The sequence below is a fragment of the Bombus vosnesenskii genome, unplaced genomic scaffold (genome assembly GCF_011952255.1).
Source record: "Bombus vosnesenskii isolate JDL3184/JDL3185 unplaced genomic scaffold, Bvos_JDL3184-5_v1.1 scf7180000013267, whole genome shotgun sequence".
NCBI classification, from domain to species: Eukaryota; Metazoa; Arthropoda; class Insecta; order Hymenoptera; family Apidae; genus Bombus; species Bombus vosnesenskii.
Genome location: NW_022882927.1, coordinates 2,664,996 through 2,690,925, shown reverse-complemented (window position 1 = coordinate 2,690,925; position 25,930 = coordinate 2,664,996). Strand labels below are relative to the sequence as shown.

General features: G+C 32.5%; 3 protein-coding genes across 21 annotated transcripts; 1 reads left to right on the top strand and 2 right to left on the bottom strand.

Moving 5' to 3' along the window:
• Positions 1–779: 779 nt before the first annotated feature.
• On the bottom strand, positions 780–14,618 carry LOC117230473 (serine/threonine-protein kinase 10). Of its 7 annotated transcripts, none has more exons than XR_004492793.1 (15): positions 14,340–14,618; positions 12,631–13,233; positions 12,382–12,546; positions 12,095–12,293; positions 11,877–12,007; positions 11,056–11,379; positions 10,803–10,848; positions 10,266–10,321; positions 9,761–9,845; positions 9,517–9,677; positions 8,932–9,446; positions 8,296–8,822; positions 5,922–8,149; positions 4,101–5,621; positions 3,759–3,862 (listed from the first exon to the last, which is right to left on the bottom strand). XR_004492793.1 is itself a non-coding variant. In XM_033487978.1 (14 exons), the coding sequence occupies exons 2-14, from the start codon at positions 12,787–12,789 to the stop codon at positions 3,707–3,709; spliced, it is 4,752 nt and encodes a 1,583-aa protein (XP_033343869.1). In that variant the 5' UTR covers positions 12,790–13,233; positions 14,340–14,611; the 3' UTR covers positions 780–3,706. The 7 variants fall into 7 exon arrangements, 2 of the variants coding, with proteins under 2 accessions (XP_033343869.1, XP_033343870.1); XR_004492794.1 differs by having other exon boundaries at positions 10,266–10,312; XM_033487978.1 differs by lacking the exon at positions 4,101–5,621 and having other exon boundaries at positions 780–3,862; positions 14,340–14,611.
• Positions 14,619–15,693: 1,075 nt separating this feature from the next.
• LOC117230484 (NADH dehydrogenase [ubiquinone] 1 alpha subcomplex assembly factor 2) lies at positions 15,694–16,736 on the top strand. 2 transcript variants are annotated; one of them, XM_033488018.1, is made up of 2 exons: positions 15,694–15,853; positions 16,072–16,736. In XM_033488018.1, the coding sequence occupies exon 2, from the start codon at positions 16,091–16,093 to the stop codon at positions 16,550–16,552; it is 462 nt and encodes a 153-aa protein (XP_033343909.1). In that variant the 5' UTR covers positions 15,694–15,853; positions 16,072–16,090; the 3' UTR covers positions 16,553–16,736. The 2 variants fall into 2 exon arrangements, with proteins under 2 accessions (XP_033343909.1, XP_033343910.1); XM_033488019.1 differs by lacking the exon at positions 15,694–15,853 and adding an exon at positions 15,870–16,011.
• Positions 16,737–18,147: 1,411 nt separating this feature from the next.
• Positions 18,148–25,896, bottom strand: LOC117230476 (poly(U)-binding-splicing factor half pint). 12 transcript variants are annotated; one of them, XM_033488002.1, is made up of 12 exons: positions 25,752–25,895; positions 25,175–25,229; positions 24,678–24,857; positions 24,053–24,116; positions 23,100–23,941; positions 22,676–22,836; positions 21,074–21,132; positions 20,246–20,459; positions 19,249–19,735; positions 18,956–19,167; positions 18,489–18,882; positions 18,298–18,407 (listed from the first exon to the last, which is right to left on the bottom strand). In XM_033488002.1, the coding sequence occupies exons 5-12, from the start codon at positions 23,230–23,232 to the stop codon at positions 18,298–18,300; spliced, it is 1,770 nt and encodes a 589-aa protein (XP_033343893.1). In that variant the 5' UTR covers positions 23,233–23,941; positions 24,053–24,116; positions 24,678–24,857; positions 25,175–25,229; positions 25,752–25,895. The 12 variants fall into 12 exon arrangements, with proteins under 12 accessions (XP_033343897.1, XP_033343888.1, XP_033343898.1 ...); XM_033488004.1 differs by having other exon boundaries at positions 24,707–24,857; XM_033488006.1 differs by lacking the exon at positions 24,053–24,116 and having other exon boundaries at positions 18,148–18,407; positions 23,100–23,165; positions 25,752–25,893.
• Positions 25,897–25,930: the final 34 nt, after the last annotated feature.

The window sequence follows — 25,930 nt, the reverse complement described above, 5'->3', positions numbered from 1 at the left end:
CTTCGGCAAATTTCTACATCTAATAGTCCACTTAATTATATCGATCTATTTTCAAATTCAAGAAATGCTAGTACGGTGTCTGTTCCGAGCGCTCATCACTGTCAAAATGGCTACTCATATGCACCACATTTGGAAAGCGACTATGTTACTGTTATGTTACTTAGTTGCGTGTAATCAACTCGTTTGTTGCATTCTGAGACGAATTTTAATAAGATCTATAAGATCGCACTCCTATTTCAAAAACATTCTTGCATGTCACTCGTTTCACTGACTTGATTTCTGTCAAACTTTTCCTCGCGTAAATCGTCGAATCAAACTCTCTATCGTAAGAAGTACAAGCGTGAAACTCGTAACAATTTTTATTGCACAAACACGCTTACTCAATTATAAGAATGCGTAGATATCCTAATACCTTGGATCGTTACTTGTATATATATCAACTGTTATATCACTTACACTCTGAATTCAATTTCTTGAACTTAACAACGAATAAATTCACTTACAATTCTTTATCTATGTAAATCATTCTATTTCCTATCTTTGTTAATAAAATACGAATTCATTATCTTTTCTTCGCAAGAACGACGGTCTTGTATTTCTTAAAGATCAGCCACGAAATCGATTACTGACGAAAAGGTTTAATGTATATATGTATATCTATGTACGTTGTATATGTGTAAAATAAACTCAATCTAAGATGAATAAACACACAGATGCGTAAAGTCGATCGAATACATACAATAAGGTTTAGAAGTAAAAAAAAAAAAAATGCTCTGTTCTGAAATCATAAACGAGAATTTCTTTGTATACCGCTTACATAAAAAGCTTTATATTACACAATAAACGTTCGAGATGTTGATTCTTCAATTCCTTCTGAAATGTAAGTTTCGGAATAAAGGTAAAATTCGGAATATTTCTGATCGAAATTAAAATAGGTATAAATATTTAATAAATATTTTTGTAGTGTAACCGATTAGTACGTTTCATCTAAATCAGAAAATAAAATAAAGTATTAATTTCCTTCGTTTGTAAGACAATTTTTAGCAAGCTTCGTTTCTTAGTGTAAAATAATCTCATTTTCCGATTTCTTTCCCTTTTACTTGTTCTCAGTCTATTGATTTCTTAAGATTAGTGTAGAAGTATGCGCCTGCATGTCAGGTTGCGACTCAATGTTAAACATATTGGTAATAACGAAATTCTTGTAATGGATACAAATAAAAAAAAAATCGTAACAAACAGTTTCCTGTGCTTAAACACTGTACGTACAATGATTAAGAACGAAAGAAGCATTCGGCAAAAAACAAGAAATAAAGAGAAAAACAATCCTAACGGTGACTATTCGCACAACTTGAAACAATAAAGTCGATTCCGACCCTCTTTACATTACATCATATTTTAATCGTCGTAGTATAAATATTTTCAATCGAATATACAACGCACACGACAATGGCTTCGTCCTCTTTTCTCTTCTGTTTGTTAATTCTTTGCAATAATTCCCACGCACAATGCACACGTGCTTGATGATTAAAAAATTCATTAGCCCTATATAAAATTCCCATATAGTCACTGCTGGAACTTGCGCTATCGATCCCCCGTTCGTTTATAGGTAAACGAATCTCCGGTCTACTTCCGTAGTTTCGTATTTTTCATACAATTGATCCCTTTTTAAGAAGAACCAGATGCATCGTCCTCTCGATGAATAAAAAAAACATAAAATCTTTGACAGAATAGGATCCAACAGGCACGATTAACGAGTATTTTCTAACAATTGCAGCGCACGACACAAATTCGACAAAGGGCAGTATTAAGATTTTCTTTTTTTTCATATCATGCCTCATACTTTTCCTTTATATTCCCAAAATCTTAACGTTTCAAGAATACATATATGTACATATGCTTTGGCAAACGTCCTCTTTCCTTTTCCTTTTTTAATTAAATGAACTACTATGTTTTTCGTACTTCGTGTTATTTACGTCATACGTAGCATCATTTCCAACCAAGAAAGAACTCGAGCGAAGATTGATCGCAAAACACGCGGTCAAATTTCACTTGAGTTAGCCGTAACATCGCAAAATCATTTTACCCATGTGTGATATACATCCACGGTGAGAAGGATCATCCAACGAAATGGATCCATTTTCTACGTGTATCGCAAGAAACTGGGTAAATGAATTGCTCGCAAAGATTCGTCGTAAACATTATTCTCGATACGATAAAGTAGAATAATCAAAATATATCAAACAATTCATTCTGATTCTCTATATACAAAGTTCCTTGATCGATTATCGTACTAATAAGCACGATACCAGATAGATTAACGTGAACAAACAGAGATATAAAAATTAATAGTACTGTACAATTAAAGGAAATAAAGAAGATAAAAAGGGAAAACGAAAGGAAATATTTTATACAAATATGCTTCTTTACATCTAGGACGAGCGTTAGCCACACATGCTCGTTTTGAATACGCATCAAAGAAATCCTCTACAATGTCCTCGGACTATATAGACGCGCAGTAAGCAATCATACATTGTATATATTTGGCGTGAACCTTTGATTCGTATTGTTGAACGTTTATTTACTAAAAATATATCCGTATCTCGATAAAAAAAAAACAATCTATCAATGGAGATTTAGCGTTCTCTTTACAAACAATACAACTCGTTGAACATTCTAATAATGAAGACGCGACGATTACACGTTTGTTCAGATACGACGACGCTTCGATTCGAAAGTGGCACCTGAACGCTGCGTGCATCGGTTTAAAACACGCGCGCAATTACGATCTACATTTATGCTTGCTTCAACACCGAATCCTCGCAAATGCCTGTATCCTGACATTCGACAGCACAACAAGCATATACATGTATATACATTCGACAATCGAAAATATACTTTTTCCACGTGTGCATTATGTACGCATAAAATCGCTAGATATTCTACGAACACACTAGACACTGTCACGTGTATTCACGATAGGATGGTAAGTTGTCCTCGAATTGTCTCAATGACTCTAGTTCAATATGCATGCGTATATAAGATGTAGAAAAAATGTATTTATTGTAGGATCACGTACACCATTGATCACGAGAACACGTTTGTTCTTCAAAGTTCTCAGGAGAAATGATCATCGGGCGGATTGTATGGTCTGTATGTATCCAGTATATTTTCGACAAGATCGCCGTAAGAAATTCATCTCATTTATATATAACAATTCATATTTGATATATAAAATATATCTTAAGAGAGAAAACCGACTTTCTAATCTCTTCTTCTTCTCTTCGTTTCTTGAAAACGTTAAAAGTTTGTTAGTTATTTCGCAGTTCGGTCACAACATATGTATGTATGTATATCATTGCAAAGCGATGCTCCGAAATCACAGATGTTCACAACGTTTTACATAGTTATCGGTATTTCATCGAATTAAAGAAAATAGTTCTTCCATGTATAACCGATCGCTGAATAGCCACACTTTGCACGCCAAGCATCGCCTATCGTGTGTTTCATGTTATAGATCTTATTACAATCAAAACGAATTACTCGCCGGTCCTTGTTCCAAAATTTAAGCCAGATCGAATAGCCGTGCAAAGAGCTCGCGTAACTTGACCTTCGAATTACCTCGACATTTGGAGCTCTGTGATTCATTCGTTATTCTTAAGGGGTAAGAAAATTTCATTTCGGTTCGACGATAGAGATTAATTAGACATTAACCCTCGCTCACCGAAGAAAGCGAACTACGTGTAGAACCAACTGTATGATGCGTCAAGTCGGTAAGATCTGCTGGTAAGCACAATGGTATCGCGCTTGGCCCGTAAATCGCCTCTTGTTCCTCCAGTTGTAACGCAAACTGTTCTTCCAATTTCTGTAAAGGAAAATTTTGAGATATTCAAATAAATAGATAATACATAATGTGTAAAATAGCGATGGATATAAACGGTGTTCCCTACGAATAAATTTCAAGAAAACTAAATCGCTTCAAAGAATTAAAGAGAAATGTATAGATCTCGTGGAGCTAATCGTTTAATTACTCTTAATCGCTTATACTATATCTATGCCTTATTTACTCTATATTCGCATCAACAGACGTTTTTTAGACTGACCTTGTTTATTACCTAGTAGACCGTTCTCATATCCAGTCGTGGAATCTCTTTCCCGACATGTTGCGTGTTGGATTCTTAATGAAAGAGGTACGTAATAAAAGTGGGAATAACATAATCTAACGTACACATTGGAAACACTTATATGAGAACCCTTGATATGTATAAGCATTTACCGCACATTTTTACTACGTCCGGTAAGTATACAACATATAGCCCACAATTATCACCGATTCACCCTGTTATGATCTTTACTTAATAACCATCGAAAAGCTGCTATCGAGATACGACACTTGCATATATTATTATCGATAATACAACGAACGATAAACGTCTAATTAAACATAAAGTCTGCATAAAGTACCATTCTATTTTACTAATAATAAGTATGAGTGCTTGTTAATATTCTGTGAACATTAATGATCGTCAACTGAAATATCCCGTGGAACTTTATGCTCATCAGCGATGGAAACTTGACAAATGTTCTGCACATGAACGATAAATCTACGACATCGTAATATAACAATGACATTTCATCCATAAGTTAATTAATGCCAGCTACTTATTCTTTAACATTTCAATACTTAGAGAACCATAGACTTTTACCTAGTAGCTAACAATGACACGCCCTTATCGATTTACGAATACGTGTTTTGTTGATTTTTATATCTTTTTTAAGAGTGGCAAACAAAACTGATGTTATAAATTAATTATTTCCTGGCGATATATTACTGCTCGTTCAAGTGTTATTCCGTACAAGCCCAAACAATATACATTTTCCTTGGAATTGGTTACGCAAAAATATATTAAAAATATATTAAATGTACATATATATGTATGTAGGGGAGAGGGAGAAGACAAATTCATACGTATACGTATGTACATATACATATATAGTAATGAGTGTATACAGCATTTAAACAAACGATAAATATTGGGAAATAAATGAAGCAACGGTGAGTAAAGCGGGCATGTTACCCTTGAATGCACAAAGCATAATTCAACGAGAGAAACTTCGAAATAATAAAAAGATAGGTCTTAAGAAAACATCTATAAAAATGTTGAATGAAAATCCAAATTTGTTTTCTGAAATAAATGCTAAATCGAACGAGACATCAAACGAAAAACTGGATTACGATAAGTTACAAGATTATTTCGAAACTTCTCTCTCAATAACGAAAACATTTGAAAGGAGACACAACAAAATATTCGGAGTATTTACTATCTACGAGACGAAGGAGGTGGTACCAGATCTGGTTTGGATCGACTTCGTGATAGCATGCCATTAATGGAACCGGTGTCCGAACTACTGACTCTTAGAGACACCCTTGGAATGGTAAATGGAGAAGGAGACGTTGGAGTAGAGCGGGGCAAACGCGGAGATTTCTTCCAACTTTCAAAATAAAAGAGAGAATAATCTATACATAAAAGGGGAGAAGAGAAACCACTACGACTCGAGGGCAAATAGTCTCGGTAACGAGCTTCCAATGCTTCCATTTCAGCCGTCAGCTCAGCTTCTAACTTCTATAACAAGTACATTAAGCTTATTTCAGTATAACCATGCTTGTTTCTATTAAGCTTACTTAAAAATCGCGATTCATTCATATCTCTTCTCGCGCTGGTCATCGATCATCGTATGAGCCACAGGACATGGAAACCTATGACTTCGCTCTACGTATAATCGTTATCAAGAAGATTAAAAGAAGAAAACATGAAAGAGTAGACAAGAAGACAGAAAAAGAGAGCAAAAGAGAGGAAAGGAGAAAAGAAAAGCTTCGCGAAATATGAAAGGCAAAGTAACAAGGAAAATTAATATTAATTTACCTGTTTTCGTGGCTTGAGTTGCCCTTTCCATTCACGAAGCTCTTTACCATACGCCTCTTCTAATTCCTTTAGTTTCAATGTCTCGTGTTCCATCAACATCTTTCTCTTTTCGTTTTGCAGCTGTTCCAGTTCTTTGATCGTGGCATCGCTTTGCGCTCTTACCTCTTCCAACTGCCGTGAATGCTTTAATTCGAATCTTTGCTGCTCGGCTCTATATCGTTTTTTCTCATTCTCTTGGAATTTTTTCAATTTCTCTCTTTCAGCATCGGGATCCGGCGCGATAATCGACGACATAGAAATCCTCATAGATTCTCTGAACATCATTTCACGCGCCTTCATCTCGTTGCGAATTCTTTTCGGCAAATTTCTACGTTCCACCGTCTGTCGTTTAATCAGTTCCTCCTCTTTTCGTTGATTCATTCTCTTCATTTGTTCCAATTCCTTTTCATGACGTATCAGCATCTGGTGTCTTTGTAAAAAGAAAATATCCTTTAGCTGTTTCTTCAACAACTGCTGTTTCTCGTGAATGTGCCGTTCTTCTTGCTCCCAAATCGCTGCCTCTCGAGCTCTCATCAACTGTTGCTTCTGCTGCAAAAATTGCCTTTCCATTAAAGCAATTTTCTCGCGATGACTATCAGATAATCTTCTCAACAATAGTTCATGACTTTCGTTAAGCTTATCTAAAAAGTGCTTTTCCCTTTCCTCGTGTTCAGCCTCCAATTTTTCTTTGCGTATCTTAAATGCACTCTTCCTCTTATCTTTCGGCATTAAATCTACTTCATGCTTAAGTAACTTTAGTTCCTGTTTCAATCCCTCACGGAACTGTTTCAATTCCCTTTCTTGCTCACTACGAATCTTTTTCGAAGCGAGCCTAAGATCGGCCTCCTGTTGCGCTTCAGCTCGCTCGATTTGTTGCCTCTGTTGCCGAGCGAGTGTTTCCAGATCAGTTTCGGCATTTCTTTCCAAAAGTTGTCTCTCTTGCTCGAAACGTTTCTCTTGTTGATCTTTGTTAAACTGTGCCTTTTGCGATAAATCCTGAAACTGTTTCTGCTCCATTTTCTGTAGCATCTTTAATTCCCTTAGCTCTTGCTTCCTAAAGATTTGATCGTCATAAACTTTACCGTTTTCATCATCGCCGTAAATTACCTTCGACGTCGTCGTAGTAACTACGACACCATCGATCTCAAATTTTCTAGTTCGCTTTCTCGTCTTTTTCTTCAAATTCATCATTTGAATATCTTCTTTCGTTCTTGTTGGTCGTGGTATATCACGATTATAATCGGGCTTCCGTCGCAATACTACTTCCTCGTCCACTTCCGCGGATTGTCCTTGACTTAGATGATTTTCCTTGCTGGATTCCCTACTATCCTGACTTATCGTGGTAGAAATGGATTCAGCATCGGAGCGATCTATGCTCTTACTGGGCGTATGCGACCTTGTCGATCCAGATTCACTTTGAGATCTAGATCCTTCGAAGCTATCCGGAGATACTCTTTTCTCTTTGTATCCTTTATTTACTTCTTTTTGTTTAAGCGTTTTCAACGTTTTCTCGTCCATAGGAGTAACCATTGCAGATTTATCGTTCTTCAACAAACCATTCATTTTCTTGGAACTTCTTTCCACTTCATCGATATCTATGGATTCTATAGTCGTCCCAGCAACTATCATTTTAGTAATTTCATCTCCGCTATCGCTTTTTGTACTCGACATTTCGATTAAGCTTGCGTCACTGTGAGAAGAAGAAGTTCGTACGGCTTCGTGTTTATTAAGTATCGAGGAATCTTTCACTTGTTCCTTATCTTCGCCGACGGTAACGACAGAAACGTGACTAGTGTCCTGCAATTCGTCTATGATCGGACTCACAATGAGAACCTCGGATTCGTCTAACTTCTTGCCAACTCTTTTAGAAACGTCTGTAAGAATTATAGGTTGCTCTTGGGGCATGTACTCTAAGCTATCTAAACTAGGAAAGCCGTCATCGTCGGTTGAACTTTCGTTCACTTGTGTTTTGTTTAATTCATTCGCCACAATAACAACTTCCGATGTTGGAGGAGGTTGACGACAAGAAGGACTCGCTGCCAGTGACACAGCATCGACAAGAACCGGAGGATGCGTCGTTACTACAGTTACTTGACTAACGTTGCTCGCAAGACTATTCGATAAATCTGGACTATCTGCTGTGATCCGGACGGTTGATGTATTTGGACGTATTTCTTGGTCGGATTTACCTGAAAGATCAATACGTATTCCTTTATTCCTATAAGTATTAATAATCCACTTCTAATCTTATAACATGAACTAAATATTTACGACTATTGTTATAAACAATAAACTAATTGTATAATGTAAAATGATAAAGTAACTTTGATTTTACCGGTAATGACAACTACATTATCACCGCTGCTTCTTCTCGAAGCATTTCTAATGGGAGTTGATGTAATTACTGATACATTCACTGAAGAACCTTTTTTCTCACAGTTTACGTTATCGCTGTTGCTCGTCATATTTTCGTAATTGTGTTCTTTACTTGGCCATTTTTTATCCCGTTTCCCGTCAAATTCGTCCGAAAAGTTTTCTAATGAAACATATCTGGAAGATCCTTCGCTATGACTTTTGACAACAGATTCTGGTTTAGATGTTCCATAATCAGTTTTAACATCTTCAGTAGAACATGCTTTAACGATATTTTTTTCGGATGCGCTTGCAGTTAGATCTCGTTGAGATAATGTCTCCATAGAAGAAACACTCATTCGCATTTCAGTATCCATCGAAAACCGTTTCTCTAAAACTGCATTTAACTTTTGCTCTACAGATTTTCGTTTTTCTTGTAAACTCTTATAATTTTCTTCTGATGAAGATTGTCCTTTAACTTGTATATCAGCTGGAGTTTTCTTTTCAATTCTGAAATTTAATGTCCTTCATATAAATAATTAATATTAAATTAGATATAAATTCAAACAAACATGTGCGAATATGTCGATGAAAATTTAACACAACTAGAAATAAGTACCTGTTCTTTTCTTCTAAAGACGATTGTTTATTGAATACTGGTTTCGTCCAATCTTCGGCCAATTCTAATTTAACTGGTGCTGATTTCCTTTTCTCTTCTAATGATAATTGTGTTCTCGGTGATGAATTCGTCTTATTATCTACAGATCTTTGCCTGATATCACCTTTGTTTGCATCATCTATCTTATTCTTCTCTCTTTCATTATTATCTGGTACATTCTTTTCTAAACTAGGTAGTACGCTTGTTTTCTCTGAGAGCGCGTCTACACTTGTTTGTTCCTTACCTATCATTTCTTGAGCAGACTGAGACGGTTCGTTTTTGTCTCTCTGTTGCTTATCAGTAATCTTACATTCATTTAATACTTCTGCATCGCTTTGTTTATCAATCATTTTCAAATTATTTTCCTTATCTTCAATTTTACTATTCTGTCGCATAAGTGGCGGAGGAGGTGCAGGCCCTTTTTCTCGAGATACCCTACGTTCGTTTGTTTCATTTGTACTAGGAGGTTTAGGTGCCTGAAAATTAAATTACGATGTTATTGCTATTTATTTAAAAATATCTACAATTGATTAAAAAGAAATGTACTTGTTTTTTCTCAACAGAGACAGGTATGTTGTCTTTTGATTCTGCTTTACGTAATTTCTTGTTTCTATCCTCCTTTTCACCATCCCTGTTAATTTCTCGTTTATGATTTTCTTCTTTTTTCGCTGACACAGGTGATGCAACAAGATTTTCCTTTTCAGAAACTGAAAAAAGATATATAAGCACAATTTATAATAATTTTCATCGTTACCTAAGCGGCATTTAATATAGTATAAATCATATTTACTCTGAACATCAGCGTCACTGCGCATAGACGCAGAGTCATCTCCGAGTTGATCCAGCTCCAGAGGAAGCTGAGATGTACGTTGCTCCTGAAATTTGTATGATTCTATTTTATTTACATATGATTATATAATTCATACACACGATACAATTCATAATTAAGAATATCCAAACTGATACAAAATACGAAATGTAACTTCTAAGAATAATAAAGTATGCAAAATGGAGGAATTATTAAAATACCAAAAAAGATAAGAAGAATTATTACTTTACATGAATATGAAAACAAAAAATAGTGAGAATAAAAATACATAATTAATATATTTTTATAAAAATTGCCATAATATTAATTATGGCAAACATTATGGTCTAATATGAATAAATTTCATATAAAAATAGCTTATGCACTGCAGTTGTAAAAACAATAAAAATAGCGAAGAACTGTAATAATATGTACAAAAAATACATTGAAATCAAGTTACACAACACTTATTGCATAAGCTACTGACCTGACAAACGCAGGGATGATGGGGCTGGCGAGGCCCAGGAGAGCCGCATGCACAGCCAAATTATCCAAATTACAATACCATATTTATTAGGATATCATTAGATTAAATGTTACAAAGAAAAACAAAATGAAAAGTTTAATAAAATTTTTAAAATTATGATGTCAAATAGTACCATATGTAACAAATAATAAATGTAATAATAATTCAAATACATATTTATAATTTTTATGAGAATAAAATTACCGTATTAATTTGGCAAATTAAAGAGAAGCATACTTTTACAACGCATATTACATGCATGAATCTGTCTAAGATATTATGCATGTTCATCATGCATAAGTATAACAAAGAGTAATTATGTGTTGTATGAAACTGAGATGGAATTTATTAAAGATTTACATAACCGCATACAAAAATACTTCATTACAATTATAAACTTCCGGAATACAAATAAATATTTTTCATTTTCTAATCGTGTAAGAACGACTAATAAATTTGAACAATTCAATCTATGTGGTTTGTTCAAAAGCAGCTTACCAATCCGTTGATACTGTTCTCTGTGCTTTTTCGCTTTTTTGGCCTTCTATCAAAACGAAAGCGTGTAACAACGTATATACATGTTAATACCGTTTATAAAGCTCTATACATCGTTACGAATTAAAAGATCGCAAAGTTATAAAGCGTTATTTTCACACAAAGGTTATTCGAATAGAAAATTTTCATTTTTGCATCTCTTCTTAATTAACTAAATTAAATTAACGACAATTAACAATATAGAATTAAAAACTACCTCTGTTTCTTCATCAACCAATTCTTCCTCAACAACATCAGCCTTATATTCCAATAATAAATCTCTGATTGGTTTTGAATCCAAATTACGATTTATAAACGGATGTTTCAACAACTCATCAGCTGTAGGTCGCGACGTTGGATCCTTTATAAGGGCTTTTGCAATAAAATCATTAAAATCTTTGCTCCATTTTCCGGGTTGATCAAGTTTTGGTGGATCGCTTTTTTGTATTTTAAGAAGAACGCGCATTGGAGACATTTCATGGTTTGGCGGTTCCATTTGCGCAAATTCGATTAAAGTAATACCAAGTGACCAAATGTCTACCTGTATATAAGATATATACATATTTATATATTTATATGAAAAATATTAACCCTTTGCGGACGGGACGGTTCGAAGTCAACCGTACTGTGAGGCCGAGCTACTGCCGCGATAGTCATTTAAAATTGCCAGCGCATATTTCTGCTTAGACGCGTTTTTCATTCATAGATGTCAAATTCTAGACATATGTACATGCACAGATTCTCCACAGGATAAATAAAATAACACACATTTGAGTCTTTTGGTTCTATCAGTTGTTTTCGCCGAACGCGTATATGAGTTTCTCGTCCATAGCGATGCGTTTACGTGGGACGCATATATGAGTCGTTCAGCTTTATAATTGTTTTCGCCAAACGCATATATGAGTTCCTTGGCCAAATTGATGGCTTACGCAGATCACATATATGCGGCGGTAGCCCGCAAAGGGTTAATTATAAAATAAAAACGTAATATCAATATCTAAGCACAAAAAACATATAATTTAGAAATGTGCTACTCACTTTAAAATCATAAGGATTATCTCTAAATGTCTCACATAACACTACTTCTGGAGCCATCCAATATGGTGTTCCAATAAATGTGTCATGTTTCTGTAAAGTATGCTTGTTTTTTGCAGATACTCCAAAGTCAGCTGTGGACAAGGTAATTTTTTAATTTTTCTTTATATATAGAATATAAAATAGTAATTATATATGAATTTGGAAAGTATGAGGATTACCTAATTTTACTCCCCCTGCCATTGTTAATAAAACATTTCCTGCCTTTAAATCCCTATGGATAACTTTAGATTTGTGTAAAAATGCAAGACCTTTGGTCATATGTTGACATATATAGGCTATTTGTGGTTCTGTTAAAGCTTTTGCCAATTCAACCATTATAGAATCAACAGCACCACCATCACAATATTCTATTAACATCTATAAATTTATATTAATAGAATTATACAAATGCTAATTGAGAAATATAGATATTAAACCTATAAGTATTATATAACTGTAAACATACCCATAGTTTACCCTCAATAAAATATGCTTCATGTAATTCAACAACATTTGGGTGTTTACACTCTGATAAAATATCTATCTCGATCATAAAATCACTAAGATCATCTTCTCCTTCCAGTGCACACATTTTTGCAGCAGCAAGCTGTTGAGTTTGCCTGTGCTGTGCCTGAAATATTCAATACTTGTTTAATAAATTGAACAATTACAACTAGAAGCATTTGATTATGAAATTATATAAACAATGTATTACCTTATAAACTTTCCCAAATGCCCCATCTCCTAATTCACCTATCATTTCCCAGAATTCTTCTGGGTTACAATCCATTTTAATATTATTGTACAATTTCTTTTTCTTCGCGTCATTTCCACCGAAGTGGAATGCCTTTTTTAAATTTGATAAGAATGACATTTTTGTGATTCTTATTTAATATATTCGCATGTATAAAAATTACACTTCTATTACATTATGTCATAAAACTCAGTAATGTTTATCATTAGCAACAAATATGTACTTTACACTTAAACATAAATCTTATGTAGTTCTTAAATGATTCATTGTTATATGAAATCATTACAAGATGCATAAAATCATCTTTCCCTTATATATACTTTTGCATACTTTCCATTATTTTAACATATTTTCTACTAGAATAGAAAACATTCTAAAACACATATTTGGCTTATATCCCTGTTTCATACCAGGGGATTGTACCAAATCTCTCCCACATCTTGACACCATATAGTCAATATCCACTAATTAGCAAATATATTGTTTAAATAAATAGTAATGCAAATGTAAAGAATGAAACCCATCATTAACAATTTTTTACTTTTACTCCTAATATATATCAAGCTGAAATAAAGAAAAATTACATTAAAAATTACAATAATATATTTACAACATTGTCTAATATATTTAGAAGTGATACTACTAAGATGATATTTATTACTTCTTAAATTTAATTTAAATGAACTAAGGCATTACACATATAAAAATCATAAATATAATATGCATAAGGATATATCATACATTTTTAGGAGAAAAAGATATAATCAAATGAATAGAATTTGAAAAATACATATTAGAATATAACTGATATTAACAACATTAACATAATATTACTTATTCAGTAAAATGAGTAAATATGAAAAGTACGAATAAAATGCTTATGATAGAACCATTATATATATATATATATATATCAAAAGATAAGTATAATAAAAGTAATGTTACTAAATGCTAACATTCAATGCAAATTCAACAGTTTCTTATTAATTTTAGAAGCTCATACTATCTGATTAGTATACTTGGTTGCTTCACTGATAAATTGTATTAAGCTACACTTTTTAATATCTATTTACTTATCTATGAAAGGTTTAAGATATACATATAATCAATTTTATCTATTTATTCAATAAGAAATACAAATTTGATTGATCTACAAATAAAAAGAAATAAAGAAATTCTTTGAACTATAAGAGCAAAAAAACTACGAGATCAGAAAAGTGCTGAGAATGTCAAAATTGACGGTCACGAGGTTGACACAATTTTGACAAGTAATCTACAGCCGTATCTGTCCGCCATCGTTTTGTAAATACACTTTCTCCGTCTTGTACGTGTTAGAAATCTATCAAAGATGAAATTTGTGAAAATAAAACTACATCAGAATCATCTAAATATTTCAGATGAAAGTTATAATAAAAAACAATGTATCTACGTATTTTGAATACAACGACAAAATTTCCCGTCATCTATGCTGTTTGTTAGCTTGGTAAAGTCGACGTATTTCTCTCGATTCAAGGTTTGAGAAATCGCAAAAGAACGTTTTAATCTTAGTCATACGAGGCAGTGACACAAATACATCATTAATATGATAATGATATAAAGAATTTCTTGGATTTTTTTTCTTGAAAAGTATGATTTTTTAAAAAAAATCTGTAGACACATCCTCTGCTCACCTTCTCTTTTAATGATCCACCACGAAATAGGCACACTTCGTCTCGACTAATATCACCGATGATCCACTGAAAATCTTCAGATTCCACTGTTCACACTGACTGCACGTATCATCAAGAAATCCACCGTTCAAAATCCAAATATTTGAAAGAATGTGAAAAGTATCGTGCGTGAAATCAGTAAACTAGACGGACCCGCACGTACGGCCATTTTCAGTAACACACGCACATCACACATTCTACTGTACCACGCCTGGAAGTGACGTAATCAATCGGCAAGTGTGCCTGTATTCTGTAAGAGGTTCTCTAACTTACGAATGCATCTTAAATGCATTTTTAACAGACTGTGCAACCATTTCGCAAAATATCTCTTATGACAGTCAATGTATATATAGTGACTACAAAAAGCATTTGTACATAGCATTATTTCCTACATTTCGTTTCCATAGTATTAAATTTTTGTAGTTCTATGAAAGTATTATTAAACGTTACAACATTTAATATAATTAGACGCAATTAAGTAGTATGTAAATATTATTATAAATACAATGATGTGCAAATATTTTTTGTAGCTATATTTCCAAATCAGCTACAATAAAACAGTAATAATAAAATCTGCGCGTTACTTAGGAGATTATGAGCACCAAAAAAATTATATATTCTATGATTCTAGCATAAAAATTTCGTTTCCTTTTTACGATAATTCAATTTTTATAATAGCCTCACATACTGAGTAGCTCTGCACATATGAAAATTAAGCATTCGTTATATTAAGTTATAGAATTGATTTTACGATATGTCACTGTAGTTACGGAAGCCTTCTAAATATATAATCTTATTAAATGTTGTGAAACAAGTTTGTTTTAGCACAAAATGTCATCAAATTAATATTATGCTTAACCATAGTACTATTATATTATAATGCTTCATTTACAACGTATTTAGAGATAAAATTCTTTCTATAAATAGTATTTACCAGTTGTGTTAGCTTTCATATTAAAAGATAATTATTTTATATTCATAAAATTTGTTAGAATACAAGAAAAGAAAGTTTTAGAAAACCAGATAGGTACGAAATAGAAATAAGAATCTTTCTTTTATTAACATGTATGTTTATTAATATGTAAGTAAAATGTTTTCTTCACTTTAAAAGCTTAATTCCTAAATGTATAAAGTTAAAATATGATATAAAATTAAAAAATTAATAATTCTAAATATTATCATTGTCAAGGAGAAAACTTCGTTTACAAATTAGTACTAGATTAGAAATAAATAATACAGTATGTAAATTTTTCATGGACATAGAAATTGTCCATGAAATTTTCGGACTCAAGATTACCAACATAACTCACAGAAATACCAGTTTATATTTTCACCTTGGTCATGTTTTCACTGTACACTGTGCGTATGCACAACAAACCGTTGCAATAATCGATGTAATCTTTTTCCATTGTTTAATTTAATTAAATACTTGTTTGTATTTATCTGAATAAATATCTCTACATACCCTGTGGAAGGTACTCTTTGTTTCCATGTAGTTCTTCATACTAAAAAACTGTTTGTGTATATAAATATTGTAAATAACTATTATATATGTTCCTAATTAACTGTTGCTTAATGAAAGCTAAATTAAAGCATTACTTGTACTTATTTAATAAATAAAGATATTAAAAATGTATGATATAAATATCATCATTTTCATTAAATTACGTTTTAACAACTTTAATTTTTACAGTGTGTAAGGTGAAGTTCAAATGTCTGGAAAAGAAAGAGGTTTGTTTCGAATTATTTTAAAAAATTTTATTGCATCATTTAAACCAACCCAACATAAGCTAATTGGTGAAGATTATTATGGTACAAAATATTACGAAATTGAAAATCCAAGATCAAGGAGAAAGAACTCACCTCGATATTTCGTACCTGTAAATAAAGATGATAACACGCAAGAAGTACCAGTAGAATGGGAGGCATGGTTAAGATATCGTCGAAAAGATCCACCGTCAGAAGAAGAAATAAGACAAAATTATCAATTACAAATGATCAAAAAACGAAATGCTGCAGAACTAGAAGCAAAACATGTAAGTAATGGATTACAAAAGCAAAAGCAAATTAACGAAGGAGAACGTGTACCATTTCCAATTTATGAGGAGTATAAAAATTATGGTCAAGATTATAAGATAAAATATGATGGACAAAAGCACGAAAAAGATAAATAGACATAAATAAAATATCTGAGATTTAATTTAATTATATATACGCTTTTAGGATGTTAAAATTAATGGAATATCTAGTAAATATGTACAAACTTTATTATAACATATACTTGTAGTACGACATATAATTTAAATGTGTATATCATTTGTTTATAGTCTATGAATAAAACAATTTATTAATACCCTATTTTTCTGCATATGTACTTATATTCATCTGTAAATTAACCCTCTCTGAACAAAAATTAGTCTGCTACTGAATTTAAATAAAATATCTGTTTTATACAGAAGTAATTATAGTGATCCAATTGCAAATCTTCCATTCAATAGTTATTTCCAACTTATACTTTAACATTTAGCCAACCGAATAGGGAGATCTGCGTGACCGACCGAGAAGATCTCTCCTTTTGACTTTTGCAACGCTTTCTCTTCTTTTTTTTTTGTTATTATCAGTTATTGTTCACATGAAATTGTTCCCAATTGATTGCGCCACTTTTTCTGCTTTTATAAAGTACAGTATATAATAAAATACACCAATTTAGTGATATTAAAATTAATTAAAAAGTTACAATATCCGTTATGACTACATAAAGCTATAATCGAATGATACCACATTGTAAAAAAATATTAAAATGCATCATGAATTTTTAATTTCACGTTCAAGTTGTGTTATTTATGTTTAACCCTTTCGCTATTACGGGCGACTACAGTCGCTCTCCGTAAAATGCCACTGACATACTACGGGCGACTACAATCGCTCTGCGTAAGATACCGCGTATTATACATACGACGAGTATTGTACATTCTCAAGCCTTTTATTAACAATAAAACGGTGTGACAAGAGGGCAATGTATATGTTGTCCTCTTTTCACAATGAAGAGTTTCGAAACGTCATTATCGCACGCAGAAAATGATTAAAAAAACCAAAGTGTGTTTTCGATTATAATCGATTGATGGAAACTGTGGAGCGAATCGCGATACCAGTGCCAGATTTGCGATGTTGGCCAATGTGTAACACCATGTTTCGAAAAATACTACACGCAATACCATTATTAAAAGCTATTAGTATCATATCATATTATATTATATTATTAAGAAGTTATAAATACTCTGTTTTGAGGAAAGTTTTTTTCTTCGAAAAACACCGTCAGAGCAGCTCGGTTTGCAGTGAGACGTAAACGCGGCCGCGTTTATGATCTTTCTCGCGTACTATGCTCTGTTTTGGCGCGGCGACTCGTTCAGCGGGAATGCCGCGGCGGAGAAGCCGCCCGTAGCGAAAGGGTTAATCACCTTTAATGTTTTTAATGTTACCTATATTTTTTTATACTTTTAATATATACTTTTAATTTGATGTTTTGTATAAACAATATGTGAAATCGTTAAATAAAATCATTACCTTGGAAACATGCGCGGTGGACAGCGTATAGGTTAACTTGTTCGAGCGCGATGAGAAACGTATAGCTCGCTGTGACGCGCGCGGTTGGCTAAGTGTTAAAACGATTTTTTAAAACTATTACCTTATTAAGTAATGATAATAGTTTTGACTGATCTATTAATTTAAAGTCTACAAAAATGTAGATAAAAATTAAAAGCTAGACTTCTTAGTCAGAAGATAGACTATAAGTGTTGAAACTTCAAAAGATGTATTGTGTACTTTCGATTAGACGCACGGAATATCACTCAACGATAGTATAACTTTTCTTTTGTTCCAAAGAAACTGACGAATTCAACAGATAATAAGTATCTTATGATCAACCAGAAAAGTCACTATTATCGAATAAAGCTTGATCATATAATTCTCCCTTCACTAAACGTCCACCGAAATAACGACCATTCAAAGAATCCCTTGCACGTTCCGCTTCTAAAATGATTATTTAATATCAATATCAAATTAAAATTCACACTTAATTAATTAGAAAACAATAATTCGTTATAAACTTACCACTCATTTGAGAAAATTCAACAAATATTTTTACGATAACTTCTGCATCTTCGTCATCTTCCGATTGTCGTTCATTATAAATAATAACTCTTTCTACAACTCCAAATTTAGAACATTCATCTTGAATTTCTTCTTGTAAACTTTCATCTACATCTTCTGGGGCTACCATGTTTCGTAAAATAACAACACGAGATTCAACTTTGCGCATAAGTTTCTGCATAACAAGATGACGCGCACTTTGTCCTTTGATCGACATATTTTCTTGTTGCTGTAATGTTTGGGGTTCTGTCTCCTCTAACAATTTCTTCTGTAATTCTTCCTGTTGTTTTTGATGAGCTGCTTGTTCTTGTGCCCGTCTCATAATATCGGAATTCGTCGTAGTTGTAACAGGTATCTAGCCACATTTCAAATAATTTAAATATTGTAACTTTTCAACGTATGAATAGAATAATAAATGAAAATCTTACGACTGGAGTTCCTACTATTGTAGGTGCTACAACAGCTGGAGGAGGTATAACAACTGGCTGTCCAGGTATCGGTTGAATTATCGCAGGAGGCCGAGTTAAAGTTTGCGGTATAGCTATACCAGGCGGAGGTATAACAGGTGCTACCGTTGCTATAGTTGGCGGTGCCATCATTGTCGCTGGGGCAATAGTGGGTCTTACTATACCAGGCAAAGCTGTGTATAAAATTCATGTTCATAATGACATCAAAGAAAATTTCAGATTCTAAAATTTCCTCAATCACTATTAACTCATACCTTGATTCAAAATCGGCGGGGCAGCTGCTCCAAGCTTGGTCAAACCAAGAGCAACTGCATTACTAGCTACAGCATCCATTGCCTGAATTTTTGCAGTTGCAGCTGCAGCTGCAACCGCAGCAGCGGTAGGCATCATACTAGTTCCACTTGGCGGACCCATAAGAGCATTTGGTGGAGTAATAGCTCTGCCTACTCGCAAGTATTGCCCACCCAAGTCAAATAAATTCATTGATGCGATAGCTTCTAACGCGGCCTGCATTGTTTCGTATTCAATAAAACCGTAACCTTTATGTCGATGGGGCGAGCTGCCTTGTGCCAATTTACAATATGTAATTGGTCCAAACGCTTCAAACACGGATTTAATATCATCCTCGGTTAAATCTTGATGGATTGACGCAATATAAATTCGATTATAGTGTTTACTTTCTTCTGTAATTTCATCAATAACAGACTGGGCCTGGGGCATATTCGACGGACGCCCCACAACCTGAAGAAAAATAAAAATTCATAACTAATACTTTCGACTATTAAAAGAAAAGTATTTGTAACGAATCTGTCAAATATTAATATTTTAATTACAAAAAGAGAAGTATAAAAATAGGATTAGGTCCAGGAACTATATTCTTTATTCAAACACAACTTTTGACGTGTTAATAATAATTTTACTAATAAAAAGTATTAATTTTTATACAAATAAATCTTTCCTACCAAAACACATATTTGTCTAAAATAATGCTAGAACTCATTGTTATGTTCGTAAAAATATCAAAAAAAAAGTAGTATCATAAGAGATTTTAAAATCTACGGTAAGAATCTAATGGAATCGTTAAAGAGTTTAACAAGATTTTTTTGACCGAAGTACATTTTCTAAATATAATGCAATTCAATCAAAAGGAATTTCAAATTGGATAAGGCTAAATAAAAATTTGCCGACCTCCGGCGGGATGATAGGATTGCTGGGGGACAGGAAATTCGTTATATAGGTACGTCCTGCTACCTTGATGTTACGTCCACCAATCATGACACCATTCATTTGTTCCAAAGCAAGTTGTGCTGCTTCAGGTATCTCGTATTCGACGAATGCAAATCCTTTGTGCTTCTGTGTAACTGGATCCCAAGACATGTTGATTGATTTTATAGGACCAAAAGGCAAGAAAGCTTGCCTAATCGTGTCCTCTTTTAATTCAAAACTGATGCTGCCCACATATACCCTGTCATATAGGAATTTTATTTTAGGTGATAGTCGCCCTTCGTTATATTAAACCGAGACATTACTGTTCAATTATATCCTAATTCATTAAGATACTCACAATCGTATCCTATCATAATCAAATAAAAAGGAAAAAAAAAGCAGAACAAATTTTTGAAGGTTCTTCTAAGAAAAAATGTGTAAAGGAATTGTTATTTAAAAAAATATTGCCAATCTAAATATATATATATACTAAATAAAGCACAATACTTCGACAATACTTGAAATATAAATATATCATATAAAAATATATCCGTTATAAGTGACTATAACATGATTTTACTAAAAGAAATTTATTGAAAAACTTGAATTTCCAATTTGGGACAGTATATATATATAATTGAAAGAATTACAAATGAAGTTCATAATACTGTACTCAAATGATTTAAAATTCTTAACAGTAGAAAGAACGTATGTATAATTTTATTCTAAATAATTAAAATTTATCAAAATCTAATCTGAATGACGAATGGAAGCTTTTAGCCTATACACAATTAAATTTAGAATGTATTTTCTATTTAAAACGGCGAGTATCGAAGACGAAATTTGGAGGGCTAAGACAAAGAACAAACAAACCTGCACATGAGGGCGAGAGCCTGCTGTCTCTGCACCTGATTCCGTTGACTAGCCATTTGCTGTAACACAAAGGACCATAGGCCTTCTATTGATATCCCTCCCCCTTACATACACCATGTCTCATTCATCTCAAAAATCCCCCAAGCTCTTTTACCATTCCACCTTCGTTACTCAACTACTCTTACCTTAACCTTTGATTAAGGAATTAATCAAAGTTAAAATCTTGATACTACACTCAAAACTAGAGATCAAAGCAACATGTGAACTGCAAGTATTTTCATAATAAACTCATTGAATAATAATCTAAATGTAGTATCTTCAACAAAGTCAAGTCAAAAACTAATTCAAATTTTTAACATTGTATTCTAAATATAAGTACAGTATCTTTGCAGCAAAGAGAGAAAGAATAGTTGAGCTCGAAAGTTTATATTGATTATTTTTCTCAAATCATCCAGAGATTCATGCACAAAAACTTGTCCTCCTTCGCGCTGGTACAGCTCTGCTCCCGCCGACTACTATTCTCAAGATATCTAACCTTCGCTTACAGTAGTAACTCAGGAAAACGTTTAGGAGTGTTTGATCATAAGGCGGTTTCGTATCGTTTCTGTCTTGACTTGGTTGACACTAACCTGCACATTAGCAATAAAACTTGCTGCCGCAGGACCAACTTATTCTTCTGCGGGGAGAAAAAATCAACCGATCAGAGTTAGGTTCCAGTGTTCGTTTTTAATTTCTGTTATATTTTTTGACTTTACTCGCTCGTCATAACGAACACAGGTTAATATATTTAGGATCAAATTAAAGATTACTCGGCGGGACGAGCTAAATTGTAAGGACAAACATCAGCTTAAAACACTATAGACATATTTCTCTCAATTTTTGTTATATAACTGGCAAAGAGCTAAATAGAGGAAGAAATGTAAATCCATCTTTTAATAAATAGCATTTTTTGAGACAAAAAAGAACCCCATAATTTTAATGTATCATTTCATAAATGTATACATTAATTCCATTGTTCATTCCTATAAAGTATAAACAATCAACATTCAATTAAATATTACAAATTTAATAGAAGATTGATTTACTATATACCATTTCCATTGTTGATTATATACAAGGTGATTGGTAATTGGTGGTACAAGCGGAAAGGGGGTGATTTTACGCGAAAAAGGAAGTTGAAAATATAGAATAAAATTATTTTTTTTTTTTTTAATTTTTCCATCGAGACAATGATCTACAATGACATCCGTTATAACGTACCGCACACGTACCGAGCGAAAATTCAAAGTCGATTTTCTCAAAACCAAAGCCTCAAACGAAAAATTTTTATTCTATATTTTCGACTTCTTTTTTCGCGTAGAATCACCCCCTTTCCGCTTGTACCACCAGTTACCAATCACCCTGTATATGTTAATTGTTTTATTAATTCCGTTGATATGAATGGAATTTTTAACACATTACTGATCATTCTTATTCAAACAAATCAATGGTAATAAAAGAATAGATAGATATTTTTTCAATATAGAAATCTATGAATGTACAATGGAATGTAAAATGTATGTTAGGCGAGTAAAGTTTGTTAGCGTCATGTTAAAAAATTACCTGCTGTTGATGCGCGAGGGTCTGCTTCATTAAAACCATTTTGATGCTTTGTTCCATTGCATACTTTTTTGCTCTATTTACTGTATCCTGTTGTTCAGATGTAATTTTTGGAAGACCCGCACCTAGAATGCCAGGTAATGTAAGATATTTAGCTCCAGGTCCTGTAACAAAATAAATATTATATGTAAAATAAGACATGCTTCATTAATACATGTTTTAAAACAATAATGTTCTTTCAGATCTTATCAGCTATTTGTTCACTAAATTATTATTGACTCTCAATATTACTTTAATTGGAGCAACAAATTTTAATTGTCACAATTTCTTTATAAACATCATATATACATCTTAAATGTTTTATTTAAATTACTTTAATAGCTTATATTTTTTCTAAAAAATGAAATAATATTGTAATACTACATACCAGCAACAACTTGTTTTATTTGATTGAGATCATATATAGGGCCGGGCAAGAACTCTGATGCATTCCCTACGAAGAAAGTTGGCATTAGACAAAGATGAAATATAATACATATTACATTCAGTACTTCCACCATCACACACACATACGAACTTTTTAAAAACTGTTGTCTAATATTTGCTTTGACTCTTTTTTACTTTTTTTTTGCGATGATAGAGGTACCAGAACAATTCATTTGATTCGATTTCTTAATTTTTAGTTTTCTTATTCATTAAAATTAAACAGAATTTGAATTATACATGTAACTAATATTCAATTCAATATATTTAATATTTGGTATACAAGTATACTGTATAATTTTCTTAAGTTTTATATATCTCTATAAAGTCTTTAAAATGGATAAAAAGTGAAAGAAATGACTTAAAAAGAGACGGAAAAAGTAACGATGTCGTACAGCAATTCCCACTGCGGTAGGATCGTCCTCCAAACTGTAAGTTCAAAGAAATTAAAACAATCAAGAACAGTAACGTTATTCTTGTATATAAAGTAATGTATGTACACAATTACATGTATATACTCATACAAATGTATTTTGAAATAGAAATACATTTCCTTCTTTTTTTTCACGCCATTAAAATAAAAGTTATTTTATATTTTAGAAGAGAAATAACGTCAAGAGTATGCTAAAAACAATATCAAAATTGAAGAGAAATCATTGCAATTATTCAATTAACAGAGTTTTCACATTTAAATTTCATTACTGTTTACACTATCAGCCCCAAAAAAAGACTACCAATAACTAGATTAGGTTTCGTATGATCATAACCAATTTGGTCTGCTAGTCTCTGAAACAGAAATCAGAACACGTTGAAACGTTTCTTTTTCTCTTTTATGACTTTTGCAGTTTCACGAATTAATACTATTAGCTTTGTTCAATCATTTGATTAACAGCTAACCGTGTTCTGGGCTGAGCAATGATGGTTGTGCGCATACTATCCGAGATTGAGGCGACGCACAAATCTGTAAGCACAAAGCAAAGGAGAATACTCTCAGTGCATTTTCTGCGCCATTTTCTTACAGTTTGCCTTCTCCAACCTATCACGTAATTAACCCTAACATGTTCTGTATAGCAATGGCGATCCTAATTAATAAAAAAAAATTTATCGCGATCGACCTTCGTAAAAATATACTTTGCTTGTGATGTGCACCCTGTTCTAATAACATTCTTTTTGTTTATAACAGGTATATGTCTCTTCTTTAATAAACGAACAAATTACCTCATCTTTATGTAATAATATAAATGTGATTAAGAAAATCTTAAAAGACATACATCGCCATTGCATCTCCTATTTATAAGCTTCTGCCTTATTTTTTTGCACTTAAAAATTAAATCGGGGATCAAAGAAATTATTTACATTATAGCAAAAAAGGACATTGAAATAAAAAGGAAGATATGAAATAAAACAAAATTTAGTACATCAATGTTTCAAATAAAATATATTCAAACAATTATTTTTACTTTAATAAAATAAATTAGAAGCTTATAATTAGGATGAAAGAAAATTACCCTAAAATGCTGACCTATCTAACATACGCATCATATTTGGTACTCGACAATAGATGCTGTGTCAGTGGGAGTTTGCAAAACTCTGATTTGTTCTGTTCAACGAATGTAGCGTTCTCTTTCTTTGTTTGGCGCACGCTCATGATCACAGCTCAGTCGTAGGCCACAGATTCTGTACTGTCTCTCCGCTGTAACATCTCAGAACAGAAGGACAACCATACATTAGTTTTATTGAGGGCCAACGATCACCTATCACCCTAGCCTACCAAAATATATTCTGAAACTGCAATAGACCACTCAACACTTATAGCTTGCCAGCAGTTTAATAGAAAGCTAGCACCTGATTGTCCTAAATAAATAATATATGTTTTTCTTCATCATTTCCTTTGCTTAGAAATATATTATGCTTGCTGTTGCTTCTGTGTTCACCGTCTTTTCCAGTTGTACGCTTAATTGTATAGTTTATTAGTGTACATTAGAGATATACATTTATTTGGGAATATTAGCAATGTACCTTCAACTCTAGGTTTCTTGTTTGGAGGTTCCACATTATTCTGGGATGTTGGTGCCTAAGAACATATAAAACATCTATTAGATTTTACGATAAAAATTAGTGATTACTAATAAAAGAAAGTTTTTACGTTGCTTATTTATTGAACTACTATAATATCATTTTTATTAGTTCTAATAATATAAACATAATAATATGATTTTAAATATAATAACATCCATTATAGTCATTATAGTAAAAGAAAACATATTTTGCAATTATGTGAAAAGGAATTCAAGAAAAAATATAAACATATCTTTAATGAATCTATGTTAAAATAATATAACTTAAAAACAAAACTAAAAAGAAAAAAAGTTAATAATTGTATTCATTATATATTGAATTATTATTAACAGGATGTTAGTAAAATATTGTAGAAATATGTTACTATCATAGATTTGATTGAATACTTCGAAAGTATTAATCATAAGTATGTACATTACAAGCATTTTACAACCGCCATTATGATCCGAAAAATTTATTACTTCTATCAATTCAATATTTCTTGCAGAAATAATAATTGCAGAAGTAATTAACTTACCATGGCCATCGCTCCGTTCATTATATTTTGTGATCCAATAAAATGAGTCCAACTTCTTTTAGACCTACTTTACCAAGCAAATCTCAAACGATTTTGAACAAGTAACTTATGTGCAAAATGATCCGAAGCTTGCCTTTACGGAAGTGTTATAAGTACTATGTAAGTCAGTAACAATTTCA